A 27,437-nucleotide genomic window follows, 5' to 3' on the forward strand; every position below is an offset into this window, starting at 1 on the left:
TTTTTTTTTTATTTTATTTTATTTTATTTATTTTTTTTGGACAGGTGATGTTTCCATACAATAGTCTCTACAAACTGGACAATTTTCAAAGTCAGTTTTTATTGGCCCATTAACCACAAAAGTACTTAAAATTATGATTAAAATGTATATTTGAACTGTATTTTTATTTTGTACTTGTGGTATGTGTGGAGGTCAGAAGGCAGCTTACAGGAGTTGGTTTATTTTACGTTTTCTAGGACTTGAACTCAAGTCATCAGGGTAGGCAGAAAGCACCTTAATCCACTGAGCCACCTTGCCAGCCCTTCAAATACATTTCAACTTACTTGTAGGATCTAACTTTGTTAAAATGCAACAAATGAAATTTTGTGGACAAGGAAAAACCACTCTCATTGAATACACATACAGCCTGGGAAGTTTGGCAGACAACTATGGTCCCACTTACATTGGAGAGCGAAACTAGAACCAGGTAGGTTCAGATGAACACGGGTGTTTCAGCATGACTCATTCCGCCCCCAATAAATAGATATTAAAACCACCCAGAAACGATTGCTTAAAACCCACAGAAGGGGTTGAAAGATGTAGGAGCGGAGGACAGGGTGCAGCTGTTTCATTGTTCAACACACTGAAGCTTTGGCTAGGTGCATAAGATAATGGGTTATGAAAAAGAAAACGGGAGCGGGTGGGGAGTGGACATGAAGGTGGGAGGGGGACATGTTGAGGAGTGTCTGGGGTAACTTTGGGTAGACATAATCAAGACAGTATGCACATTTGAAACTCCAAATACCAACCAAATTATGACTAAGAATCAGAAGTCCACAGTACACTGACACATTTAGCAGTGAGCTACTGAGAGAAACCACAGGCCACTGTCACCACTGTCCCATCGTGGCTTCTAGGCAGCATTGGATCAGCAGGTTTTATACTTCTTTAGGAACTCACTTCGTGGGTTTGAAAACATTTGTTAACTTGGCAAGAATCCAACAATTGTCTCCATTTACGGATTTCGTGTCTGTGGTGGGTCATGGACGTAACACGGCACCTGACTTAAGACTTTGTTACAAGGTAGGGTGGGAGAGGCTAACAGACACAGATCTCTTTCTCTTCACCATGTCTTCCCATGTGTGCTAGCAAGAATGGCCAGAAAGCTTTCCCAAGTTCTCTCTGTGGAAGTCCTCGTCAGTACATCCTGAGAGATGAACCTCTTTCTAGTGTTCTTTCAACTCAGAGGCTTTGTCACACAAACCGTGGCAAACACTGGGCCTTTGGCACACACACTGCATTCAGAGGCTCGCTTTCCACTGCCATTTTTTTTTTCTTTTTTTAACGAGGAGCTGGAATGTGCAGAGCTCTTTGACGTAAGTATTTAAACGATCCTCCTCCAATTAACTGTGTATAGCCATGTGCCTCCGAAGACTTTTGGAGTATGAGAACACCTTGCCACACTCCTTACACTCATAGGCCTGCCTTTTGTGTGTTCTCATGTGATTCTGAATGTAACTGGGACAACTGAAGGCCTTCCCACACTCCTTACATTCATACGGCTTCTCTCCAGTGTGAGTGGTCTCATGGTTGCGTAAGGAAGAAATACATTTAAAGGCTTTCCCACATTGTTTACATTCGTAAAGCTTTTCTTCATTGTGGCACTTCTTGTGGTTTCGAAGGGAATAGACATAGGGGTAAGCTTTCCCGCATACCTCACATTTGTAAGGCCAGGCTCCACTGTGCGTCCCTAGATGTCTTCTTGCACAGTGGCCAGAAGTGAATGTCTTCCCACACTGCATACATTCATAAGGCTTCTCTCCAGTGTGAATTCGCTTATGTGCTTGAACATGGCTGGAGTGTCTGAAGGTTTTCCCACACTGCTTGCATTCATAAGGTTTCTCCCCAGTGTGAGTCCTCTTATGCAGTTGAAAAGAACAGTAACCAGTGAAGGCTTTCCCGCAGTGTTTACATTCATACAGTTTTTCTGTAGTATGAAGCCTTTTATGCAAGTCTAGGGAACTGGAAGTCCAGAACATTCTTCCACATTCCTTACATTCAGGTATCTCTCCGGAGTGAATCGCTTTATGTTCCCTAAGGGCAATGGCGTTAGAGAATGTCTTTCTGCATACCCTGCACTTATACCTGTCTGTGTTGTGAGTGAGCATGTGCCTGTCAACACAGTAGCGGTAACTGAAGGCCTTCTCGCAGTATTTACATTTATACGGCTTCTCTCCGCTATGGGTCTTTTTATGTTTCTTAAGGGAGCCAAGGCACATAAAGACTTTACCACACATTTTACATTCATAGTATTTCTTTACGTATTTCTGATAGTCACATGGTCTGTACTTAGAGTTGGATGTAGTGGGCCTCTTCAGGGATGACTGAATGGCGGTGTGACATTCAGGAAGCTTTGACTGGACAACTGTTTCTGCACACGGGCCACTGTTTGTAAGTTCACACTTTCTCTTTACCACTTGGACTCTGTAAAAGTTGAGAAATACAACCTTAAGAGTTTGCTTACTAATGATTTTGTATTTTTGAGTAGATATTAGATCTACATTGATACCATTCACAAAGCAATGTAGGCTTTTATGCTCTGAAGGGTGGGCAGATGGGGAAGTCCGGAGTGAGTATGTAAGGAGGGGATAACATCCTGACTGAATGTATGTGCTGACATGGGCAAAGCCTTGCTGTCTGAATACGAATGTTGACTGTCTGTACGAGTGAGTCCAAGTGTTTACAGATGGCTGACCTGTGTGTGTAAAGACTAGCAGCTTGAGCCTGGACTGTTACCTCCAGAGATTAGCTCTGTGGTGTACATAACAGAAGGGCTCTGGGTCCGGTTGTTGCATAGATCGTGTCCCTCCGTCAGAGTGCACTCGGCCACCCACCTCCAGCTTTCCTTTACATTTATCCTTCTCTCACTTCCCAGCAGCCCAGCCAGGGTTCCTGGGCCGAGCCACGTAGGGCATGCAGCTGAGGAGAAGTTTTAAGATAAGCGGATTTAAGGGTCTGAAAGATGGCTAGACCGCACTACGATTATTACGTTTTAAGATTTGGTTTGTTTTTTAATGATGCACATGTGGTAGTTGGAGTGAGAATGGGCTCCACAGGCTCACATATTTGAATGACTGGTCGCTGACTGGTACACTGTTTAGGAAGGATTAGGTATGGCTTTGTTGGAGGTATGGTATGTTGGAGGTATGTGTGGTGGGGGCTTTGAAGTTTCAAAGCCTGTGCCAGACCCAGTCTTTCGCTCTCTATCATGTACCTGTGGGTCAGACGGAAACTTTCAGCTCTGTGCCATGCCCGTCTGGCCAACCCTGTAAAACTGAAGTAAGCCCCCAGGTAGATTGTTTTTAATCAGTTGCTTTGATCATGTTTGTCTTCACAGCCATAAAATGTAACTAAGGCAGCAGCTGGTACCAGGGACCGGGTGCTGCTGTGACAAGCTTGTGTTGCTTTTTTGGGACTCTGGATTAGGAAAGTGGTTGAATGCTGTAAGTAGGGCTTATGGCCATCCCAGTAGGAGGTTAGAAGACAGCTGAAAGTGGACTATGGAGGCCCAGCTCAAGAGGTTTCAGACAAAACAGAGACTAAGCTAGAGACCATTTTGGTGATATTTTGGAATAGAATGTCTCTCTTATAGTAATTAAATCTCTCTCTTATAGTAATTAAATCAGTGTATGTGTGTCTGTGCATGTGAGTGCACATGCAACGAAGGCCATAAGAGGGCGCTGTGAGCCCTGAAACTGGAGGCAATTGTGAGCTGCCTGGTATGGGTGCTAGGGACCAAATTTGGGTACTCTTTAAAAGCAGTAAGTACCAATGAGCTCTCTCTAGCTACCATGGCTAGTACTGAGCAGTATTTATCTGATTTATCTTTTAAAAAAATCCTTGTTTTACACTTAAAGGATTCAGGGATCAAAATTAGGTTGCCAGGTTTGTATGGCTGGCCCCAGCTGGAATGTCTTAATATTGTTCCTACATAAAGTATTCTGCAGACCTCAAACATCCACAGCGCATATAAACATTCATTTTCAGAGCTTAGAGAGAGTAAAAAACAGAATAAATAGTCTGAATTTGTGCTGTTTTTAATATTTTTGATACCCAATTTCCTGACATCTTGGGGGACATGGCTACTTCTTTGTGGGTATTCATTACCTCAGATTTCTCCCTAGACTTCTGAAACAAGCTTCCAAATCCCAGCATTCCCAGTTTATACCTAAAATACAGATACAGAACAATTAAAAACATCAATTAGCAAATAAAAAAATGTAACAAGATCATTAGATGTTCGGTGCAATCGTTAGATGTTTAGAGGTCAACTCTGACTGACCATGGTGCACCCATCTTCATTCCAAATCAGCACTTGGCAACAGTGAGTGAAGCCAGGCATCAGGCTCACCTACAGAAGTCAGATTCCTATAGGTTTCCCGCATCACATCTCTGTAGAGAATCTTCTGGGAAGGATCCAGCAAAGCCCACTCTTCTTGGGTGAAGCGCACAGCCACGTCCTCAAAGGTCACCAAGGCCTGAAACATCCCATACATTACTACAGACAAGGGGACTGGCATCAAGAGGTGTACCTTCTCCACTGACATCCACGGAGAAGAAAATGACGACTTTCATCAGTTCCAGGGCCTGGTGCTCAGACACTCTCTGCACTTTCTCCCACAGTGCAACTGTGGTTTTAGCAACAAGCAGTGTTCTAGTTTGATTTCTGTTGCTGTGATAACAACTGTGACCAAAAGCAACTTAGGTGAGGAAAGAATATACAGTGGTTTGAATGAAGATGTAGGTGTGTGACTAGGAAAGCATTCACCTGGGGACGTGCTTACAGTTTCAGAGGAGTTGTCCATGGCCATCACTTGGAAAGTCTATGCCAGCCCCAGTGTGCTCTGTTTCATGCTGTGGATAAATGTAAGCTCTCAGCTACTTCTCCAGTACCATGTTTGCCTGCCTGCCTGCCACCATGCTCCCCAAAACCATGGCCATAGACTACTCTCTGAAACCATAAACATGTTCCCAATTAAGTTGTCTTGGTCACGGTATCTCTTCACGGCAACAGAAAAGTAACTAAGACAGTTTATTTGGCTTACACTTCCAGGGAAACCTGCACACGGACTGAAGCAGGGATTTGGAGCAGAAACCACGGAGGAACAGTGCTGGCTCACTTGAAGGTTCATCTCAGCTAGCTTTTTCATATAGCTCAGGATTGTTTCTCTAGGGAATGTTATTGCCCACAGTGGGTTGGGGCTTCCTATATCAATTACCAACCAAGACAATTGCTCACAGACATGACCACATGCCAGTCTGATCTCGGCAATCTCTCAATTGAGACTCCCTCTCAGATGACTACAGGCTGTATCAAGTTGCCAGTCAAAGCTGAGTAGGACAGGTACACAGAAGGCAATGATGTGTGCAGTGCGTGCTGGTGACCCAAAAGTGGAGGTCAGAGGATACAGGGACCCATGGAGTTGGCCTGATCTATTTGCATTAAAAGGCATGTGTCATAAGTTTTTGCCTTCCAGTTACAGAGAGAGAGAGAGAGAGAGAGAGAGAGAGAGAGAGAGAGAGAGATACTCCCCCAGGCAGTGAAACATTCAGGCCAGTTTATGTTTCTCTGTATGTTCCCTAGGAAGTCGAGGTATAAAAAGTCTGAGGGCTCTCAATAAAGTTGTCACAGCCTCAATATTCCTGTGACCTCTCCAACCAGCCTGGCTTAATTCCTCAAGACCATACCATGTGACGTTGGCCCTGTAAGTAAGCACAAGTGACTACAAGAGTGCAATTGACAGGAAGCAGTTCCATCCTTCTACCATGTGGCTCAGGGATCAAACTGAGATGCTAAGGCTGGGCAACAGCACCTTCGTCTGCCTGGATATCCACCTGGGTCTTAACATCTACACGGGGGCTGCAGCATGCGACCTAATACAATTGTGTAGGGTGCTGAAGGACTTAATACAAATTCCCGAGACTGCCCCGTTCACAGGGTTCAACCTCTGATGGCGTCTGAGATGGCTCAGTGGGGACAGGTAATTGCTGCCAAGCCTGGTGACCTAAGCTCAATCCCTGGAAGCCCCGTGGTAGAAGGAGAGAAACAACTCCGTAAATTGTTCTCTGACCTCCACACAAACAGCATGGCATAACTCCTCCGTGTTAAGAATGCACATATCAATAAATAACAACATATGAGATGCTACACAACCAATATGAATTAAATTTTAAGTATTGCTGGAAAATTATACATGTGAATTAATACAGGTTAATTATTCTACAGTATATACATATTCCCAAGTATGCTTTAACTTAAAAGTATATTCAAGTGTCAGTTCAATGCCATACAAATAGCCTCCATCTCTGGGCCTACCACTTGATCTCAAAATTAGATAAATACTTTAAAACACAACTACAAAACAAGGTGGCTCTTGAGAAAGAACACTTTCTGCTCTTGCAGAGCACCCAAGTTCAGTCTCCAGGATCCAGTTCAGGTAGTTTATAGCCACCCACAACTCCATTCCAGGGGGGCCAATGCCCTCTTCTGCCCTCTAAGGGCACCTGTACACACATGTCACACAGAGACCCAGTGATTTCAAAGGTGACCAGCTCCTTCATGATCCTGCAGCTGTGACTTTTAAAGTAGTAAGGAGATGTATGAGATTTATGTACTCCTAGCACTAACTGAAAAGAGGATGGACTACCTCTGCTGACTAAGTATGCAGAAGCTTGAGGAAAACTACAAGAGATGAAACAATGTTAAGGCAGTTAGCTGTCCATGAAATTGCAACAAACCCGTACAGGTATGTTTCTAAACAGGCTCGACAGCACAGGTGTGGGTGGGTAACAGTGGGCAGGTGTGCTCTGCTCCTGGGAGAACTTGCTGTTTTTATAGTGGATGCAAGCCAATTTGTAGTGTTTAGACTGGGTGGGCTACAACCCCTTAGAATTCCACCTCCAAGGTACCCAGCACCCCTTTCTGGCCTTCCTAGGCTAGGCAATGCAATGCACTTATGTATAAAACACACACATACACACACACACACACACACACACACACACACACACACACACACATACACGCTCTAAGTTAAAATAAAACGAATCTTTTAAAAAGACTCTCAGACTCTACAAACTATAGAGAGACCAGGCAGATGCAAAACCAGGAGAACAGGAGTAATAAAATTCAAGAAAACAACAAAAGGAAAGTCCTTTTCTTTGAAAAGATGAATGAGTGCTGGAGAGATGGCTCAGTGGTTAAGAGCTCTGACTACTCTTCCAGAGGTCCTGAGTTCAATTCCCAGCAACCACATGGTGGCTCACAACCATCTGTAAAGAGATCTGATGCCCTCTTCTGGTGTGTCTGAAGACAACTACAGTGTACTTATAGAAAATAAACGAATAAATCTTAAAAAAAAAAAAAAGAAAAGATGGATGAATTTAATAAAATTCAACTAGTGAGACTAAAACAGGAGAGAAGGTAGATGAAAAGGCTCGGCAAGTAAAGGAGCTTGCAGCCAAGCCTGATGACCCGAGTTCAATCCCTGGGACCCACAGTGGAAAATAAGAACATTTCTAAGTGTTCTCTGACCTCCTTATGCATTCCATGGCATATGTACACACACACACACACACACACACACACACACAAATAAGACCATCTAGAAATAACCAGTATCCATGATGAAAGATGACCCGTGAACATGAGGTCATGGAAACTGAAGGGAGCACAGAGGAGTATTATGAACACTTCCAGGCCCATGTGTTTAATAACTTGACTGTAATTAGCCACTCCTCAGGAAGAAACAATATACTAAACTTGAGATTGGTAGAGGTGATGTTAACAGGATGAATGAAGGCAGGAGGCCAGCCCAAGCTGTAAGAGGCCCCTGTCGGCTCCAGTCCTTACTATTCTTCCCTCCAAAGAGCCAACCACGAAAGCCAAAATCTTACCTCATACCATGACATAGAATTGTCTTAATTTTAGAGGGAAGGTTTCATTGTGTAATCCAAGCAGTTCTAGAAGTTACTATGTAGCCCAGGCTGGCTTAAATCCCCCATCTCACCCTTCTGAATGCTGTGATTACAGGCATGTTCTGTAAGGCCTAACAAGGATAATAAATTCTCACCTGCTTGACTAAAACAGAATTTCTACAGAGGAAATGCACCCAGGAAAGCAGCCGGTGTCACTACCAGTTCACAGGGGAGCCCACATTCTGAAGGTTAGATGCATTTCTTGTCTGGCCCCAGTGGTACCTTGAATCCCACTGAAAGAGTCATGAGAGTAGGCCCGGGGACTGGTGCTATTACAGTTGAATCTGAGGCTGGTAAGATGGCTCAGTAGGTAAAGCTGACACTGTTCCTACCGCTCCCCCACCACCGCCATCCTCCCCCCACCCCCATAGACAACAAATTTAGGGTGTGTGTGGGTGAAGAGATAGCTCTGCAGTTAAGAACACTTGCTCTTTAGGTAACCTGGGTTTGGTTCCCAGGACCCATGTGGTGGCTCACAACCACCTGCGACTCCAGCTCCAGGGGATCTTCTGACCTCTGTGGGAATCAGGCACGCACCTAGTGTACATGTATGCATACAGACCAAACACATAAAACAGAGATAAATCTAGAGAGGAAAGGAAAGAAGGGGGAGGGGGAGGAAGGAGGGAGGAGAGGGACACACACACACACACACACACACACACACACACACACACACACACACACAGAGGCTGGAGAGACGCTCAGCAGTAAGCATTCAGGCCGCTCTTGCAAAGGGCCTAGGTTTGGTCTCTGGCACCTACACGGCAGTTCAGAACTATCTGTAAGTCCTATTCCAGGGGATCTGATGTGCTATTCCGGCCTTGGGAGACACCAGGCATGTACATGATGCTCACACACATGCAAGCGAGCATTCATACACATAAGAAGAAAAGGGCCAGAGAGATGGCTCAGCAGCTAAGCGCACTCTTGTAGAGGACCCACATCAGCTCCCCGCACTCACACCAGGTGCTTCACAACTGCCTGCAATTTTAACTCTAAGGACTCCACCACCCTCTTAGAGACTCCGTGGGCACTGAGCATAATCCTGCCATTAAAACTTTTCAGGGGGCTGGAGAGATGGCTTGGCGGATAGAAGCCCTTGCTGCTCTTGCCCAGGTTCGCAGCTACATGTCGGCTCACAACCGCCTAGGCCTGCTCTTTAACACAACTTTGTCCATTTTGTATTCAGCCTCCATTCTGCTCATAAGAGAAACTAAATTCAGGTTCTTAGACTGAACTTCCCAGAAGTCATTATCCATAGTGTACACTGGAAAGTTCTAGAAGGCCGTAACTCTAGGGTTGTCCACCTGCCCACCCCCTCACCGAGGACCAATCAGCTCACAGGTCAGCTGACGACACTGTGTCTGGTTAGCCAAATGTCGCACTGCCTCCACCCCTGCCTTCTGAACCTTTGAGCTTGGTTTTTCCTATAAAAAGCCTTCCCTAAGAACAGACTTGATACCACAATGAGGCTCTGGTGTCCCTTTCTGTGGTCCTGATTGTTCAGGGTGTGTGTTCAATAAACTATTCTTGCTTAAGTGAGATCAGTGTTGCGTATGGTTTTCGTGCCGATTCCTGAACAACCACCATCAATAACTCCAACTCCAGGGGACCCATTGCCCTCTTCTGGCCTATTGGTGTTAGCGGGCATGCACAGAAGCGTGTGCGGGTGTGTGTGTGTGTGTGTGTGTGTGTGTGTGTGTGTGTGTGTTGACTTCCTTCAGTGCGGGTTTTCCTTCCTAAGTGTGTGTGTGTGTGTGTGTGTGTGTGTGTGTGTGTGTGTGCGCGGGTGTGTGTGTTGACTTCCTTCAGTGCGGGTTTTCCTTCCTAAGTGTGTGTGTGTGTGTGTGTGTGCGGGTGTGTGTGTGTGTGTGGGTGTGTGCGTGTGTGTTGACTTCCTTCAGTGCGGGTTTTCCTTCCTAAGCTCCTTCCCAGAACTTCACACTGTTTTCTTACTTATTGTTGTTCTGAGACAGGGTTTCTCCGTGTAGCCCTGGCTGTCCTCAAACTTGGAGATTCACCTGCCTCTGCCCCTGCTACCCTCTCCCCTCCCAGTCCCTGGATTAAAGGCTCCGGCCACTACTGCCCAGCTTGTTTATTTATGTACTTTATAGTTATTGAGACCATTTTCATGTAAGACCATATGAGACCATCAGGCTGGTCTCATAATCCCTAAGCGGCCAAAGGTGGCCTTGGACTCCTGACGCTCTCCCTTCTATTTCCTAGTAGTGAGATCCCACTCACAGGCCACGCCTTTCCCCTGTACTTTGGGGTCAAAGGTCTCATATAACCCAGGGTGCCTTGAACTTCATCTGCTGGCCTCTGCCTCCCAAAGGCTGGGGACTCAGGGGTACACACCATTCCGGGCTCACTAGGAATGATTTAGCTTTCTCCGATATGCTCGTCCCTTTTACTTTCACAGAGTTTAAGTGTATGGGTGTTTTGCCCGCACATATGTCTATGTGTCCTGTACATGCTTGGTACCTGCAGAGGCCAGAAAAACGTTAGCCAGTTGTGAGCCACCGTGTATCAATGTGTATTTTAAAGATGGGACCTAATGAAGCTAATGTTGAGTCTGGCCTTGAACTTTTGATCTATCTGCCTTTACTTCCCAAAGTGCTGGGATCATTAGGCCTAAGCTACCATGCCTGGCACTCGCATACAAAGGAAGACAAGGAGGGGCTGGAGAGGAGAGCTGGCTCATCAGCTAAGAGCCTTGACAGCTCTTACAGATGCCAGTTCTCACATGGAGTACTCAAAACTGTCTCTAATGCCAGATCCAGGGGAATCTGACACTTGTGGTGTCCGCAGGCACCTGCACACATCACCTGCACACATGTGCACACACAGACATACAAACTCACACGCATACACACAGTTATAATGACAGCGTGGAAGTGGGAGGGGATTTCCTGGGGAGAAGAGGGAGGGGATGCGAGGAGGGCGACAATAATTATGAAGTGGATGCGATGCCTCAGAAGCTAGGAGCACGTTTGCTGCTTAATTATGGGAACAGGAGTTTTAGACCTACAAAAAACTGGATCCTAAAGACTGAACAAGAAAATGTTTCTTGAATTCCAGTGTGTACCTCATCAGAACCTGTGGTATATAGGTGAGCCTGCCACCGCTTCTCCTGGTCTCTACAGGCTACCTGTCTCCCGGGAGGTCTGCCAAAACCAGAACACAAGGACACAGGGAGGCAGGAAGCCTGCCCTAACCAAAGACAGCACTGCCTACCTCTCAGGAGGCCTTCTCCAGTTCAAAACACCCAGGCCAATTAACACCGGAGATAACCAGAGGGCAAAAGGCAAGTGCAAGAGATGAGAGTGTAATTTGGCACCATCAGAACCCAGTTCTCCTACCACAGCAAGCCCTGGATGTCCTAACACACTTGAAGAGCATGATTCTTATCTAAAACTTCATCTCATGAAGATGCTGGACGCCTTTAAGGAAGATATGAATAACTCTCTTAAAGAAATACAGGAAAACACAGGCAAACAGAAGAAGCCCTTAAAGAGGAAATAAATAAATCTCTTAAAGAAATACAGGAAAATATAATCAAACAGGTGAAGGAATTGAACAAAACTGTCCACTACCTAAAACAAAACAAAAAACAAAAACAAAACCGGAAATAGAAACAATAAGGAAATCACAAATGGAGGCAACCCTGGAGATGAAAAATCTTCTAGATCAGGAGTCACAGATGTAAGCTGCACAACAGAATACAAGGGAAGAGAGAATCTCAGGCATAGAATACACTGACACAATTGTTAAAGAAAATACAAAGTCCAAAAGGCGTGTAACCCAAAATATCCAGGAAATTCAGGACATGATGAAAAGATCAAACCTAAGAATAGTAGGAACAGAAGAGGGTGAAGATTCCCAGCTCAAAGGGTCAGAAAACATCTTTAATAAAATCCTAAAAGAAAATTTCCCTAACCTAAAGAGATGCCTGTGAACATACAAGAAGCCTACAGAACATCAAACAGATTGGACCAGAAAAGAAAATCTTCCTGCCATATAATAATAAAACCACTAAACGTAAGAACAAAGAAAGAATATTAAAATCTGTAAGGGAAAAGGGACAAATACCATATAAAGGCAGACCTATCAGAATTACATCAGACTTCTAAAGAGAGATGCTAAAAGCCAGAACATCTGGGACAGATGTTATGCAGACCCTAAGAGATGACATATGCCAGCCCAGCAAAACTCTCAATCACCATAGATGGAGAAACTAAGATATTCCATGACAAAACCAAATTTAAACAATATCTTTCTACTAATCCAGCCATAGAGAGGATATTAGAAGGAAAACTCCAACATAAGGAGGGTAATTACACCCTGGAAAACACAAGAAATTTATCATCTCACAACAAATGAAAAGGAAGAGAAACACACACACACGCACTGTACTGGCTAGTTTTGTGTGTCAACCTGACACAAGCTGGAGTTATCACAGAGAAAGAAGCTTCAGTTGAGGAAATGTCTCCATGAGACCCAGCTGTAAGGCATTTTCTCAATTAGTGATCAAGGTGGGAGGACCCAGCCCATTGTAGGTGGTGCAGTCCCTGGGCTGGTAGTCTTGGGTTCTATAAGAGAGCAAAATGGCAAGCCAGGGGAAGCAAGCCAGCAAGTAACATCCCTTCATGGCCTCTGCATCAGCTCCTGCTTCCTGACCTGCTTGAGTTCCAGCCCTGACTTCCTTTGGTGATGAACAACAATGTGGAAATGTAAGCTGAATAAACCCTTTCCTCCCCAGCTTGCTTCTTGGTTATGATGTTTGTGCAGAAATAGAAGCCCTGACCACTAACACATACACACACACACACGCACACACACCCCATCACCTCCAACAACAAAAATAACAGGAACTAACAATCATTGGTCTTTAATATCTCTCAACATTAATGGACTCAATTCCCCAATAAAGAGACACAGGATAACAGACTGGATATGCAAACAGGAGTCATCATTTTGCTGCATCAAGAAATACATTTCAGCCACAAAGACAGACACTACCTCAGAGTAAAAGGCTAGAAAAAAGTTTTCCAAGCAAATGTTACCAAAACAAGCTGGAGTTGCCATTCTAATATCTAATAAAATGGTCCTTGAACCAACAGAGATAGGGAAGGACACTTCATATTCAAAGGGAAAATCCACCAAAAGGAGGTCTCAATTCTGAACATCTATGCCCCAAATGCAAGGCATCCACTTTCATAAAAGAAACTTTATGAAAGCTCAGAACACACATTGAACCTCACACAATAATAGTGGGGGATTTCTTCTTCTTCTTTTTTCTTTTTCTTTTTTTGGGAGCTGGGGACCGAACCCAGGGCCTTGTGCTCGCTAGGCAAGCGCTCTACCGCTGGGCTAAATCCCCAACCCCATAGTGGGTGATTTCAACACCCCATTCTCCACAATGAACAGGTTTTTGAAACAGAAACTAAACAGAGACACAGTGAAACTAAAAGTTATAAACCAAATGGATTTAACAGATATCTACAGAACAATTCACCACAAAACAAAAGAATATACCTTCTTCTCTGCACTTCATGGGACCTTTTCCAAAACTGACCATATAATTGGACACAACAGATACAAGAAGATTGAACATGCATAGAATCCCATGCATTCTATCATATCACCACGGATTAAGGTTAGACTTCAATAGCAAAAAAAAAAAACCAAAAAAACAAAAAACAAAAAAAAAACAAAAAACAACAACAAAAACAAAAAAAACCCAAAAAACAAAAAACAATCCCCCCCCAAAAAAACAAAAAACAAAGTCCACATAATCATGGAAACTGAATAACTTTCTACTCAATGGTCTCTGGGTCAGGGAAGAAATAAAGAAATGAAAAACTTTCTAGAATTTAATGAAAATGAAGGCACAGCATACCCAAACTTATGGGACACAATGAAAGCAGTGCTAAGAGGAAAAGTCATAGCACTAAGCACCTGCATAAAGAGATTGGAAAGATCCTATACTAGCAACTTAACAGCACACCTGAAAGTCCTAGAAAAAAAAGAAGCAAACACATTCAAGATGAATAGAAGGCAGGAAATAGCCAAACTCAGGGCTGAAATTAACCAATTGGAAACAAAGAAAACAATACAAAGAATCAACAAAACTGGTTCTTTGAAATGGATGATTTTCTAGACAGATACCACAGCACCAAGGTTAAATCAAGATCAGACAAACTATCTAAACAATCCCACAATCCCTAAGGAAATAGAGGAAGTCATTAAAAACCTCCCAACCAAAGAATGCCCAGGACCAGATGGTTTTAGTACAGAATTCTACCAGACCTTCAAAGAAGAGCTAACACCAATACTCCTCAAACTATTCCACAAACCAGAAACAGAAGGAGCACTGCCTAAATCATTCTAAGAAGCTACAGCTGGTGTGAAATCTAAACAACACAAAGACCCAGCAAAGAAAGAGAACTTCAGACTAATTTCGCTTATGAATATTGATGCCAAAAATACTCAATAAAATTCTAGCAAACTGAACCCAAGAACACATCATAAAAACATTATTCACCACGATCAACTAGGCTTCATCCCAGAGATGCAGGGATAGTTCAGTATAAAAAAAAAAATCCATCTATGTAATCCACTATATAAAAAAAATCAAAGGAAAAAAAAATCACATGATCATCTCATCAGATGCTGAAAAAGTCTTTGACAAAATATAACACCCCTTCATATTAGAGTCTTGGAGCGATCGGGAATTCAAGGCCCATACCTAAACTCAGTAAAAACAATGTACCACAAACCAGTAGCCAACATCAAACTAAATGGAGAGAAACTTGAAGCAATCCCACTAAAATCAGAGTCAAGACAAGAATGCCCACTCTCTCCTTAACTATTCAATATAGTTCTTGAAGTTCTAGCTAGAGCAATCAGACTACAAAAGGAGGTCAAGGGGATACAAATTGGAAAAGAAGAAATGAAGGTATCACTATTTGTGGATGATATTATAGTATACATAAGTGACCACCAAAATTCTATCAGAAAATTTCTATACTGAAAACCAGCTTCAGCAAAGTGGCTGGATATAAATTTAACTCTAATAAATCAGTAGCCTTCCTTTATACAAATAATAAACTGGCTGAGAAAGAAATTAGGGAAACAACACCTTTCACAATAGCCACAAATAATATATCTTGTAATTCTATCCAAGCCAAATGTAATGCCCGTAGGACAAGAATTTCAAGTCCCTAAAGAAAGAAATCAAAGACCTCAGAAGATGGAACGGCCTCCCATGCTAATGGGTTGTTAGGATTAACATAGTGAAAATGGCCATTTTACCAAAAGCAATCTACAGATTCAATGCAATCCCCATCAAACTCCAATACAATTCTTCAGACATGGAAAGAGCAAGTCTCTACTTCATATGGAAAAACAAAAAAGAACCCAGGATACCCAAAACAATTCTCGACAATTCAAGATCTTCTGGGGTAATCACCATCCCTGATCTTAAGCTGTACTACAGAGCAATAGTGCTAAAAACCACATTGTATTGGTACAGAGACAGACATCAATGGAATAGAATTGAAGACCCAGAAATAAACCCACACATCTATGGTCACTTAACCTTTGACAGAAAAGCCAAAACCAAAAAGTGGAAAAAAGAAAGCATTTTCAACAAATGGTGCTGGTCTAACTGGTGGTGTGCGTGTAGAAGAATGCAAATAGATCCGTATTTATCACCTTGCCCAAAAGCCCAAGTCCAAGTGGATCAAGCACCTCAACTCCAGCCAGGTAAGGTGAATCTAATAGAAAAGAAAGTGGAAAATAGCCTTGGACGCTTTAGCACAGGAGAAAACTTCCTGAACAGAACACCAATGAATCAGACTCCAAGAACAACAATTGACAAATGGGATCTCATGAGTCTAAAAAACTTCTGTAAGGCTAAGGACACTGTCAATAGGACAAACCAGCAACCTACAGATTGGGAAAAAAATCTGCACTAATCTTACATCTGATAGAGGGGCTAATATCCAAAATATATAAAGGACTCAAGAAGTTGGACCACAAAAAAAAAAAAAAAAAAACCAAAAAAAAAAAACCAAAAAAACAAAAAAACAAAAAAACAAAAACCAACCAAACAAACAAACAAAAAAACCAAGTTAAAAAAAATGGGGTACAGAGCTAAACAGAATTCTCGACAGAGGAATCTGAAATGGCCAAGAAGCACGTGTTCAACGTTCTTAGTGATCAGGGAAATGTAAATCAAAGTGACCCTGAGATTCCACCTTAAACGAGTCAGAATGGCTAAGATCAAAAGCTCAGGTGACAGCACTTGTTGGAGGGAATTTGGAGAAAGAGGAACACTCTTCCATTGCTGTCGGGATTGCAAGCTGTTACAACCACTCTGAAAATCAATCTGGTGGTTCCTCAGAAAACTTGAAATAGTTTTATCTGAAGACACAGTTATACCACTCCTGGGCATATGGGCATATGTTAATCTTGTAGTGATTACACCCAGGTGAGTGAGCGAGTGTGTGTGTGTGTGTGTGTGTGTGTGTGTGTGGCACTCAGGGTCAAAGGGGAGGGGGGAGGGGTGAAGAACTCCAGGAAGGGGGGCAACATTTGGAATGTAAATACAATAATTTAATAAAAATTTTTTTGAAAATTCTTTAAAAAAGAAGAAAATGTTTCTTACTGAAGGTTCTGAGGACCTTAACCTACCCTCTGGCTAAGGGCCACATGTAGCCCCTCCTTTACAGGTACCCTAAGATCAGGGAATGAGGTGACTGGGGCTCACCAGCTTTCAGTCTAGCAGAGAAAGTGTGAGCCCCAGGTACTGCCTGTTGGCAAGTGCTACAGTAGAGGTTCCCATGCTGGGCACCTGGGGTGGGGTCTAACGAGGCCTGGAATTCTCTAGGGTTCAGCTATCAGCTTCCTTGTAACTCCTGAGAATTAAAGTTCCCAAGAGGAAGAGAAGAATGAGGGAAGGAAGGAGAGAGGGAAAAGAGATAGAGAAAGAGAACGAGAAGAGGAACCTGAAGTTACGGATTCTGAGGCCACAGTGACTGCTTATCTTGAAGATCATGGAGAGAGGTGACCACACCTTTCCTGGCACCTGGGAGTCAGAAGGAGGATCTCTGAGGCCTCAGGCCAGTGTGTTCTACAGAGCTCCAGGGCCACACATTAAGTAAGGCTGGAGAGATGGCTCACACGTTACTTTTCTAGAGGACCTAGGTTCAGTTCTGTGCACCCACATGGGTCCACTCAGAAGATTACGGAGAGTTTAAATTACTGACGGCTAATTTTTTGGCTCCTTGAAATTATTAAAAAAAAATCTCACAATTCTTAGTCAACCACGAGCTTCCATCAAACCCAGAATATCCGAGAATGTTATACACAGCATCGGGGTTGAGATCAGCATCTGTGGAAGACAGAGAAGCAGCTCCCAGGCAGGGTCAAGTAAGGACTGGTGACAGATGCCAAGCAGGGGCTGGAATGCTGCCCTTGAGAAGAAAATGTTTTTCTCACTTGGCCTTAAACTGTGATCTGCTGTGTCCTGTTTCTGTGGAAGCGGCTCTCCCGCTTTCTTGGTAATGACGAGTATACTTTGATAATAATAAGAGGGGTGATTTGTTATGTGAATATTTTCAGAAGAAGCCTTTGCTTAGTCTTATTTCTTTGTTTAGTCTTGTCTCAGTTGTTCCTGGTATTGTGGGAATAGCGATCTTATGGTATCTGGCCAAAATGGAAATTCAGGTAATGCATATTCATATCTAAATAAGGATTAAGAAAACTTACAACTGCATGCAGTTGCTTCTGCCTTTGCTCTGTATCCCCTGTGTTCTGGTGGTGTGCGACCATACCCAGGGCCCCCAACACACTAGACGTTGACAAGCATTGAGTTCCCATTTGCTGCAAACCTGTGGCCCCCACTGACACCTTTGATAAACACTTCCTCTTTGTCCCCCACCCCCTTTTTAAAGTATTTTCAAGGTGGGGTTTCCCTGTGTAGCCCTGGCTGTCCTGGAACTCACTCTGTAGACCAGGCTGGCCTCAAAATCTGCCCGCTTCTGTCTCCTGAGTTCTGGGATTAAAGGCCTCCACCACCACTCATGTAACTATTACCACAGTGGGACACAGAGGGGTGTTTGGGGGACCCACTCACGGCCACTCAATAACTATGCCTGTATTCCTTTCTGAGGTGTGAGAAGGTTGTGTTTTTTTCTGCCAAGCTGCCCTGTATTATTTATTCTTCAATTGCTCTCAAGCTGTCACTTCTGTTGTAGGACTGGGTCTCCGTTTCTGTCCATAGGTAGGACAGCTGCTACAGGGCCCAGACACAATTTATGAAGTAGTACTGGTCAGTTGGGTGTAGGGAGCCATTCTGAGCTATACAGTCACAGGGCGCTCAGCCCTAAGATGGCTGCTGTAAGATTATGAGATTGTTGGACAAAAGCCTCTCCCAGGAAGATTCCGGGAACAATCACAGGATGTTTCAGCCTGAGCAAACACCAGAAGTTCCTGAGGAGATTCCTGAGAAGGGCTTGACCTTTTCAAAGAAAGAATATGTCCCTGGAAGACTGTAGCCTCATTGTCTAAGGAGAATATCTTGCAGTTTAATGATTTACCTTATGTCCTTGGGCATTTCCCAGTACTCCCCCGCCCTAAGCTTCAGTTCCTGCTTCAATTCCTGCTTCAGAGCTTTAAATGCTGTACATTCCTCTCAATAAACAAGACCATGACAACAGAACCTTGCTAGGTCTCCTCCTTTTTTCCCCCGCCTTGACCCTCAGGTAGGGCCTCTTCGGGACCCTGAATAACTGGACCTGCTGGACGGGTCAGTTGGGGGTTACAGTGGGCCTCTCACCCCAACCCCTTTTGTTTGTGGCACACCAGGAAAAGGAGAAACCTACAGTAGCTGAAGGGAAAATCTTCCAAGATGATGTGATTTTTCTGTTGGGGACAAAAGTTCATACATATGTTCCTTTTCTCTCATCCTAGGGACACATGGTCCCACCAGGTGTGAATATGGACATAGGAAATGCATCTTTAGAAAAAGTAATAAGGGGTTGGGGATGTAGCTCATTGGTAGAGCGCTTGCCTAGCAAGCGCAAGGCCCTGGGTTTGGTCCCCAGCTCTGAAAAAAAGAAAAGAAAAAAAAAAAGAAAAAGAAAAAGTAATGAAGGAAAAAGAAAGAAGGGGCTGAAGCGATGGTTCAGCTAAAAAGGCACTTGCTACCAAGGCTTACGACTTGGTGTTCAATCTCCCGGTTCCACAAAGCGGAAGGAGAGACCGGACTCATTACTTCCCCATGGGCCCCACCCGGACAAATAAGTGTAACTTTAAAACATCAAAAAGAGGGCTGGAGAGATGGCTCAGTGGTTAAGCAGTGATTGTTATTCCAAAGGTCGTGAGTTCAAATCCCAGCAACCACATGGTGGCTCATAACCATCTGTAACGGGATCTGATGCCCTCTTCAGGAGTGTCTGAAGACAGCTACAAGTGTACTTATATATAAATAAATCCTTAAAAGAAAACATCAAGAAGAACACAAAACCATCCCAAAGAGCAAATTAACTCAGTGAGGATCCTTTCCATTTTACCCCTGAAAACACGCATACATACTGATCCCCTTTTCACATTGCGGTTGAGCTGCGGGCTCCGGAAAGGGGCACCAGAGTTGGTTTACAAACTCTCCGCAAGTTCCGAGCTTCCGACTGCGCAGAACCCGCGACTCCTCGGCCCTCCCCTCCCACCCGCATCTCGGCACTGCACTCACCATAGTGCGCTCCTGTCCTGCCTGCGCTGCTCAGTGCGGGGTGTCAACGCGGTCCGTGCGCATTGCGAAGCCGCCAGGGAGAGCGCCGAAAATGGAGGCACCAGGCGGACGAGCGGCTGCCCGCTGCTGATTGGAAGGCTCTGCTATGCGCGATCCTGATTGGTTCCAGGGCCACTGATGGACAGGACCAGAGACCCATCGTCTTCAGCATAGTCCGGAAACTGCTGCTCTGGCCTGGGTTCTCAGAGGTACTTCACAGCTGGCTCAGATCTGACTGGGCTTGTGCGCCTTGCCGAAGGTAAAGGGATGATTTGGAGTTGCGGGCTAATCCTAGGCTGTGTAGTGAGAGGTTATCCTGGGCTGCAGGAGACCCTGTCTCCAAAAAGGACACAAGAAAAAAACGGATTTATTCGCGGAAAATTGGGTGTGATGGAACACACAGCCTGTCATCTTACACTGGGGAAATGGAAGCAGGAGGACTAGAAGTTCAAGGCTAGTTACTATGAAACCTGTTGTGCGGCCAGCCAATCTAACGCTTGTTCTCTCTCTCTCTCTCTCTCTCTCTCTCTCTCTCTCTCTCTCTCTCTCTCTCTCTCTCTCTCTCTCTCCCTCCCTCCCTCCCTCCCTCCCTCCCTTCCCCCCCCCGGATTTTTTTTACTTACATTTCAAATGTTACCCCCTTTCCTAGTTTCCCGTCCTTATCCCATTCCCTCCTCCCCCTCCTCCCCCTCCTCCCCCTCCTCCCCCTCCTCCTCCTTCTATGAGGGTGTTCTCCACCCAACCACCTTCTCACTTCCCCGCCCTTACATTCTCCTGGAGGTGGGGGTGGGGGTCCAGCCTTGGCAGGCCCTTAAGGCCATCCTCTGCTACATATGCAGCTGAAACCATGGGTCTGTCCGTGTGTACTCTTTGGGTAGTGGTTTAGTCCCTGGGAGCTCTGGTTGGTTGGTACTGTTGTACTTACGGAGAGCCAAGCCCTTCAGCTCCTTCAATCCTTCCCCTAACTCCTCCAATGGGACCCCACTCAGTTCAATGGTTGGCTGCTAGCATTCACCTCTGATTTGTCAGGCTCTGACAGAGCCTCTCAGGAGACAGCTGTATCACACTCCTGTCAGCATGCACTTCTTGGCATCAGCAGTATTGTCTGTGTTTGCTGGCTATATGTGTATGGGCTGGATCCCCAGGTGGGCCAGGCTCTGAATGGCCATTCCTCAGTCTCTGCTCCAAACTTTGTTTCCATATCTCCTCCTATGAATATTTTTGTTCCCCCTCTTAAGAAGGACCCCCCTTTTTTTTGGACCCCCTTTTAAGAAGGACTGAAGCATCCACACTTTGGTCGTTCTTCTTGAGCTTCACGTAGTCTATGGATTAGCTTTGGGCTAATATCAAGTTTTACATGGTATGAGTGAGAGTGCACACCATGTGTTTTTTGTGATTGGGCTACTGTAGGGCTCTTCGGATTGCTCTTCACAGTGATCTCTTGCCCGGCTAGGTGCTCAGGTTCTGGCGAAGGTAGAGAGTTCAGGCAGGGAGGGAGAACAGCTTTCGCTGCCCCCGCTGCCCGCCTCCCGCTCCCCCACCCAGCTGCCCGCCCTTCTCCTTTGAGCGGCTTGGGCTGCTCAGGCCCGGCTGAGCCAGCAGGAGACTGACTAGCCAGTGAGGAGCTTCTGGAGGTGATTTCGGCGGTGTTACAGCTCTTATGACAGAAGCTCTCAGACGATGGAATAATTCCTGCACGCCTTTAATTCTGAACACGACCCTTAAATACAGTTTTTTGGATGGGTCGGTGTCTGACGGCAGGTACTTCCTATTGGTTTGGCCTAAGAGCTTGGGAAGACTTCATCTACATATTTGGGGGCGTGGTCTTGTCTCTACTACTGCTCTGTTTTGAGCCTACTTGACCTGTGGTCATGTCCTCACCTATGGAGGAGGGGTTAGGGGTTTGCGTGACTGGTCTGTCTCAAATCTCTGTACAGGGGTTTTGGGCGGGGCGGGGGGGGGCGGTGCTGCAGCTAGTGAGGCCCCGATCTAGGAGGCTGGGAATGCGCCTGCTGTCCCTTTTAGGGGATTCGACCTGTTTTGACCAGGATTCAGGGTACCTTTCACAGCTTGCCATCCTGCAATTCCTCCTTTTACTTTTTTTAAACGAGAGGTGTCATTTGTAGTGAAAATTTTGGGTGGGATTTAAGTATCAAAGAAAACACTAAATAAGTGCCCCGACCCTCAGGGCAGTCCACCAGGGTCTGGGGTCCACCTAGGAGAGAATGGGGGACAAGAGACGCAAAGAACGGACAGCAAGTCAAGAGGTCTGATCAAGCTGACAGTTTTTAATTTTTCTCAGGCAGAAGATATACTGGTAGAAGCAAAGTGTGGAGAGAGGTTAGCTAACCACAAAAGAATGGGCCTGACTCGATAACCAGGATATTGGCTGGGTAAGTCTGTCAGTAGAGGGGAACAGTGGGGTGGGTTGCTTAGTGACATGACCACCAGTGCCAAGCGACCTGACGACCAGATTTATTCTATCTATTGAATTCAAGCAGACCTGCAGGTGCAGGCCCAGGTATGGCTGCTTTGATCTAACCCAAGGCTAAAATACAATTGCTTTTTAACATGAAGGCTGCTTCCAAACTCTTGAGGCTGCTCCCAAAATCTCCCCCTTTTTCTTTATTTATAAAACCGTGGTGGTAAAAACTCTTTGCTAGGGCGAGGATAGAGGCCTGACCTCTGGTATTCTTGGCTGGTGCTAACCCCCACATATGTTGCTTGGATACAAGGGCCCATGAAGCGGAAAACGCCTAGCTCAGCCAAGGAAAGGCATAGGCAGGACTTCAAGCCATGAGAGAGCCCCTTGAGAACTGTGTCTGTCTTAGGTTGGAGCAAGACATTCTTATTTCTCCAGGCCTGTCATTGGATAAGGCAGCAGCTTATGGTGGCCCTCCTGACTTAGGCCTCAAATGGTCAAAGAATGTTGCTCTCTTACCCGACATTGACTGTCTAGTTCAGCTCACAGGGGAGGCGGTTGGTAGCAAAGGACCCACCTAGATCAGTCATCTCAAGGCGATGACAGTGGACCTGCATAGGCCTAGCCTGCATGGTCTCGAGTTGTTGTTTAATAAAAACCATGAGCTTGTTGAAAATCACAGGTCCCAGTGTAACCAAAAGCAAAATATTAATCAGGGATCCCACGAAGGGCATCAGAAGAGAAAACATAGATGATCTCCATCAATCATTCATGCAGTCAGGCTTGTCCCTCAGGGGTCAGGAGCTTTGTACAAAAGCATCCCCTTGCAGTGTCTCCTCTCATCCCTTAGCAAAGGTAGAAGGAGCTTTGCCACCAAGAAGGCGGAGGGCGTGGGACGCCTCCCCTTATCTGGTCCAGGGGCGGAAATGCCCTTTCTTAGGTTGGATAGAGATGGGATGGGGGAGTGCTTAAGGTGGATTAGTGCCTTCATCATGTGCTTCTGACCCTCCATTGCCAATCTATGATAATGAATCCATGTGGGTTTAGCTGATAAAGCATCTATTTGTCACTTTATGAAGCCTGTAAGTCTATTTTGGCCCAAGGGCCAAAAGAGATAAGCAAAACCAGTCTTACTAGTGGTCCTAAAATGGAGGGCAATAAAACGGTAAGCCATGGGGAGGTTGAAAACCAATTCTGATACCAGCTCTCATCTTTTTCTCTCTCTTTCTTTCTCTTTTCTAAGCCTTCTCTAACCTTCATACTCTCACCATGCCTGCCTTGTCTACACACAAGCGGCACTCTTCTTTGAGTGCTGCACAGAGCCCTCCTTGTTGTAACAAGAGCAGATCAAGTCCTCTGCGATTCCAAAGGACCACTTCTGCGAGGGAAGAGGGGGAGTTGGACAGGTCGTCAGCACCGATGGTAGCGCTGAATTCTTGATACCTAGATTTAGAGAGAACGAGTGAAGAGATACCTGTCCCTGCTTCCACAGCACCAAGGCCAAGGAGCACTGATATGGTGATGGCAGAAATGGGTTCTCGTCGTTGATGGACCAAAGTGGAGGGTAGGTCAGAAGACTGACCCCAGAGATGAAAATATTCCTCTGAACGGTAGTAGATTAGGCGAGGGACTAATTGTACAAGAATGCAAAAGTCAGAATTTTGGGGGGGGGGGTGGAAATCCACAGAAAGACAGGGAGTAAAGCCATCAAGGCAAACCCACCAGGCGTCATTAGAGGGCAGCAGGTATTGGCTATTTTTATCAGGGGCAAGGGTGAGGTAAAAAGGTGGGCGTATTGTGAGGGGGAAGCTATAAGGGTGACACAGAGGCCCAATCCAGAGACCTGGGAGAGGGACAAACCATTCCACTCTCCAGGTTGCCAGTGGCAATGTCGAGAGTCATTGGTGGGAAAAAAACATACCAGAAATAGCAATTCCCTCGAGGAAGGGTAGCTGAGAGTGATAACATAGCCAGCAATTGTCCACAAGGTCAGGGGAGGTAGCATTAAGTATAAGAAAGGTCTGATTTATTAGGGTAAGGACAAGGTTCTGGGGAGAAGAAACTGACAGTGTGGGAACATGGTTAGCAGGGTTAGGGGACTGAGTTTTGAAGGAGGTTGGAATGGGGGGGTACTAAGATGGGATTAGGCCCAATTGGTATTGGCTCAGAAGCATGGACGGGTTCCTTGAGAAGTTTTATGGTAAAAGTGAGACCTGTGTCCATCCCAGACTGATATAGACAGAGGCCCCAAGAGAAGCCCTGCATCTAGTCTTTGCCCTTTGCATGGTCTGTGAATTTAATATCTAGGAGAAGACACCAGTCCAAGGAGGAAGGCTCACTGCCCCTACAGAGGGGATTGCAGTTGATATAGTTAGAGGGGGGAGAGAAATTGCTAGGCACTGTGATGCAATCCCAAGAAGAGGATGGTTCCCATGGTCTCGCATCTCCAGGTAGCACAGTAGTAATCTGACTCGAAGCCACATTTGTTGTCCCTGTTCAGGCACCAGTTGCCCTGACCCACAGGGCAGTCGACCAGGGTCTGGGTCCACCTAGGAGAGAATGGGGGACAAGAGACACAAAGAACAGACAGCAAGTCAAGAGGACTGATCAAGCTGACAATTTTTAATTTTTCTCAGGCAGAAGATATATTGGTAGAAGCAAAGTGTGGGGAGGGGTTAGCTAACCACAAAAGAATGGGCCTGGCTCGATGGCCAGGATATTGGCTGAGTAATCTGTCAGGGGACACACACACACAGACAGTAGGGTGGGTTGCTTAGTGACCTGACCACCAGTGCCAAGCGACCTGACGACCAGATTTATTCTATCTATTGAATTCAAGCAGACCTGCAGGTGCAGGCCCAGGTATGGCTGCTTTGATCTAACCCAAGGCTAAAATACAATTGCTTTTTAACTTGAAAGCTGCTTCCAAAGTCTTGAGGCTGCTCCCAACAAATGGGCTGGAGGGGTAGTGCAAGTAAGCTAGAGTGGTAATGAGGGCTGAGGGTGGGGGTTGGGAGGACAAAGGGTCATTGAACCAAGTAATTGTCCCGTGGGTTGTACAGTTTGGCTTTGGCAAGAGAGTTCATCTGTAGCTGAAAGGTTAATCTGTGGATCTCAGCTGTCATCTGTGGACCTCAGCATGTGTGTCAGGAGTAATTAGTCAGGTGAGGTGTCTGGAGGAAGGCAGCTTTGTTGTCCCAGGCAGGTCTGAGGAGATGGCGCTCAGACGTGCTTACCCCTGTGAGGTTACCTATCAGTCAGGGTCATCAGTCAGGATGATATTTTCTAGTTCCATCCATTTGCCTATGAATTTCATGTAGTCGTTGTTTTTGATAGCTGAGTAGTACTCCATTGTGTGGATGTACCACATTTTTTTGTCTCCATATCTCTGTTGAAGGGCATCTGGGTTCTTTCCAGCTTCTGGATATTATAAATAAGGCTGCTATGAACATAGTGGAACATGTGTCCTTGTTATATGTTAGGGCATCTTTTGGGTATATGCCCAGGGGTGGTATAACTGGGTCCTCAGGTAGTACAATGTCCAATTTTCTGAGGAACCTCCAGACTGATTTCCAGAATGGTTGTACCAGTCTGCAATCCCACCAACAATGGAGGAGTGTTCCTCTTTCTCCACATCCTCACCAGCATCTGCTGTCACCTGAGTTTTTGATCTTAGCCATTCTGACTGGTGTGAGATAGAATCCCAGGATTCTTTTGATTTGCATTTCCCTGACAACTAAGGATGTTGAACATTTCTTTAGGTACTTCTCAGCCATTCGATATTCCTCAGCTGAGAATTCTTTGTTTAGCTCTGTACCCCATTTTTAATAGCGTTCTTTAGCTTTCTGAAGTCTAACTTCTTGAGTTCTTTGTATATTTTGGATATAAACCCTCTATTGGATGTGGGATTGGTTAAGATCTTTTCCCAATCTGTTGGTAGCCATTTGTCCTAATGACATTGTCCTTTGCCTTACAGAAGCTTTGCAGTTTTATGAGGTCCTATTTGTTGATTCTTAATCTTAGAGCATAAGCCATTGGTGTTCTGTTCAGGAAATTTTCCCTAGTGCCCATGTGTTCAAGGCTCTTCCCCACTTTCTCTTTCTTAGTTTGAGTGTATCTGGTTTGATGTGGAGGTCCTTGATCCACTTGGACTTAAGCTTTGTACAGGGTGATAAGCATGGATCGATCTGCATTCTTTTACATGCTAACCTCCAGCTGATCCAGCACCATTTGTTGAAAATGCTATCTTTTTTTCATTGGATGATTTTACTCCCTTGTTAAGGATAAAGTGACTATAGGTGTGTGGGTTCATTTTTTTTTTTTTTTTTCGGAGCTGGGGACCGAACCCAGGGCCTTGCGCTTGCTAGGCAAGTGCTCTACCACTGAGCTAAATCCCCAACCCCGTGGGTTCATTTCTAGGTCTTCAATTCTATTCCACTGATCTATCTGCCTGTCTCTGTACCAATAACATGCAGTTTTTATCACTACTGCTCTGTAATACTACTTGAGGTTAGGGATGGTGATTCCCCCCCCCCCCCATAAGTTAGTTCTTTATTGTTAAAAATAGTTTTTGCTATCCTGGGTTTTTTGTTTTTCCAAATGAATTTGCAGATTACTCTTTCTAACTCTATGAAGAATTGAGTTGGAATTTTGATGCGGATTGCATTGAATCTGTAGATTGCTTTTGACAAGATGGCCACTTTTACTATATTAATCCTGCCAATCCATGAGCATGGGAGATCTTTGCATCTTCTGAGATCTTCTTCATTTTCTTTCTTCAGAGACTTGAAGTTCTTGTCATACAGATCTTTCACTTGCTTGGTTAGAATCACACCAAGGTATTTTATATTGTTTGTGACTATTGTGAAGGGTGTCATTTCCCTAATTTCTTTCCTGGTCTTTTTATACTTTGAGTAGAGGAAGGCTACTGATTTTTTTGAGCTAATTTTATATCCAGTCACTTTGCTGAAGTGGTTTAACAGGTTTAGGAGTTCTCTGGTGGAACTTTTGGGGTCACTTAAGTATACTATCATATCATCTGCAAATAGTGATATTTTGACTTCTTCCTTTCCAATTTGTATCGCTTTGACTGCTTTTGTTGTCTAATTGCTCTGGCTAGGACTTCAAGTGCTATATTGAATAAGTAGGGAGAAAGTGGTCAGGCTTGTCTAATCCCTGACTTTAGTGGGGTTGCTTTAA

General features: G+C 44.9%; 1 protein-coding gene and 1 long non-coding RNA gene across 6 annotated transcripts in view; one reads left to right on the top strand and one right to left on the bottom strand.

Annotated features, from left to right (window-relative positions):
• Nucleotides 1-19,918, bottom strand: Zfp617 (zinc finger protein 617). Of its 4 annotated transcripts, none has more exons than XM_063274964.1 (4): nt 18,627-18,710; nt 4,391-4,517; nt 4,147-4,207; nt 1-2,463 (listed from the first exon to the last, which is right to left on the bottom strand). In XM_063274964.1, exons 2-4 carry the CDS (start codon nt 4,422-4,424, stop codon nt 1,383-1,385), a joined length of 1,176 nt encoding a protein of 391 aa, XP_063131034.1. In that variant the 5' UTR covers nt 4,425-4,517; nt 18,627-18,710; the 3' UTR covers nt 1-1,382. The 4 variants fall into 4 exon arrangements, with proteins under 4 accessions (XP_063131034.1, XP_063131035.1, XP_063131036.1 ...); NM_001408734.1 differs by lacking the exon at nt 18,627-18,710 and adding an exon at nt 19,778-19,869 and having other exon boundaries at nt 80-2,463; XM_063274965.1 differs by lacking the exons at nt 4,391-4,517; nt 18,627-18,710 and adding an exon at nt 19,778-19,918.
• Nucleotides 19,894-27,437, top strand: part of LOC102548752 (uncharacterized) — a 14,530-nt gene continuing 6,986 nt past the window's right edge. Inside the window, exons 1-3 of one of the 2 annotated variants that reach the window (XR_010058632.1) lie at nt 19,894-20,075; nt 20,466-21,577; nt 22,119-22,209. This is a non-coding gene — a long non-coding RNA (uncharacterized LOC102548752). The remainder of the gene's footprint in view (nt 20,076-20,465; nt 21,578-22,118; nt 22,210-27,437) is intronic. The other variant, XR_596409.4, reaches the window with a different exon arrangement.

The sequence above is a fragment of the Rattus norvegicus genome, chromosome 16, assembly GCF_036323735.1.
Source record: "Rattus norvegicus strain BN/NHsdMcwi chromosome 16, GRCr8, whole genome shotgun sequence".
In the NCBI taxonomy this organism is placed as follows: Eukaryota; Metazoa; Chordata; class Mammalia; order Rodentia; family Muridae; genus Rattus; species Rattus norvegicus.

Coding starts and splice junctions, on each gene's coding strand:
- Zfp617 (NM_001408734.1), bottom strand. Junction 4,208..4,390: donor TAGGAATCTGACTTCTGTAG/GTGAGCCTGATG, acceptor TCTGTATTTTAG/GTATAAACTGGGAATGCTGG. Junction 2,464..4,146: donor AGTCTAGGGAGAAATCTGAG/GTAATGAATACC, acceptor CAACTTTTACAG/AGTCCAAGTGGTAAAGAGAA.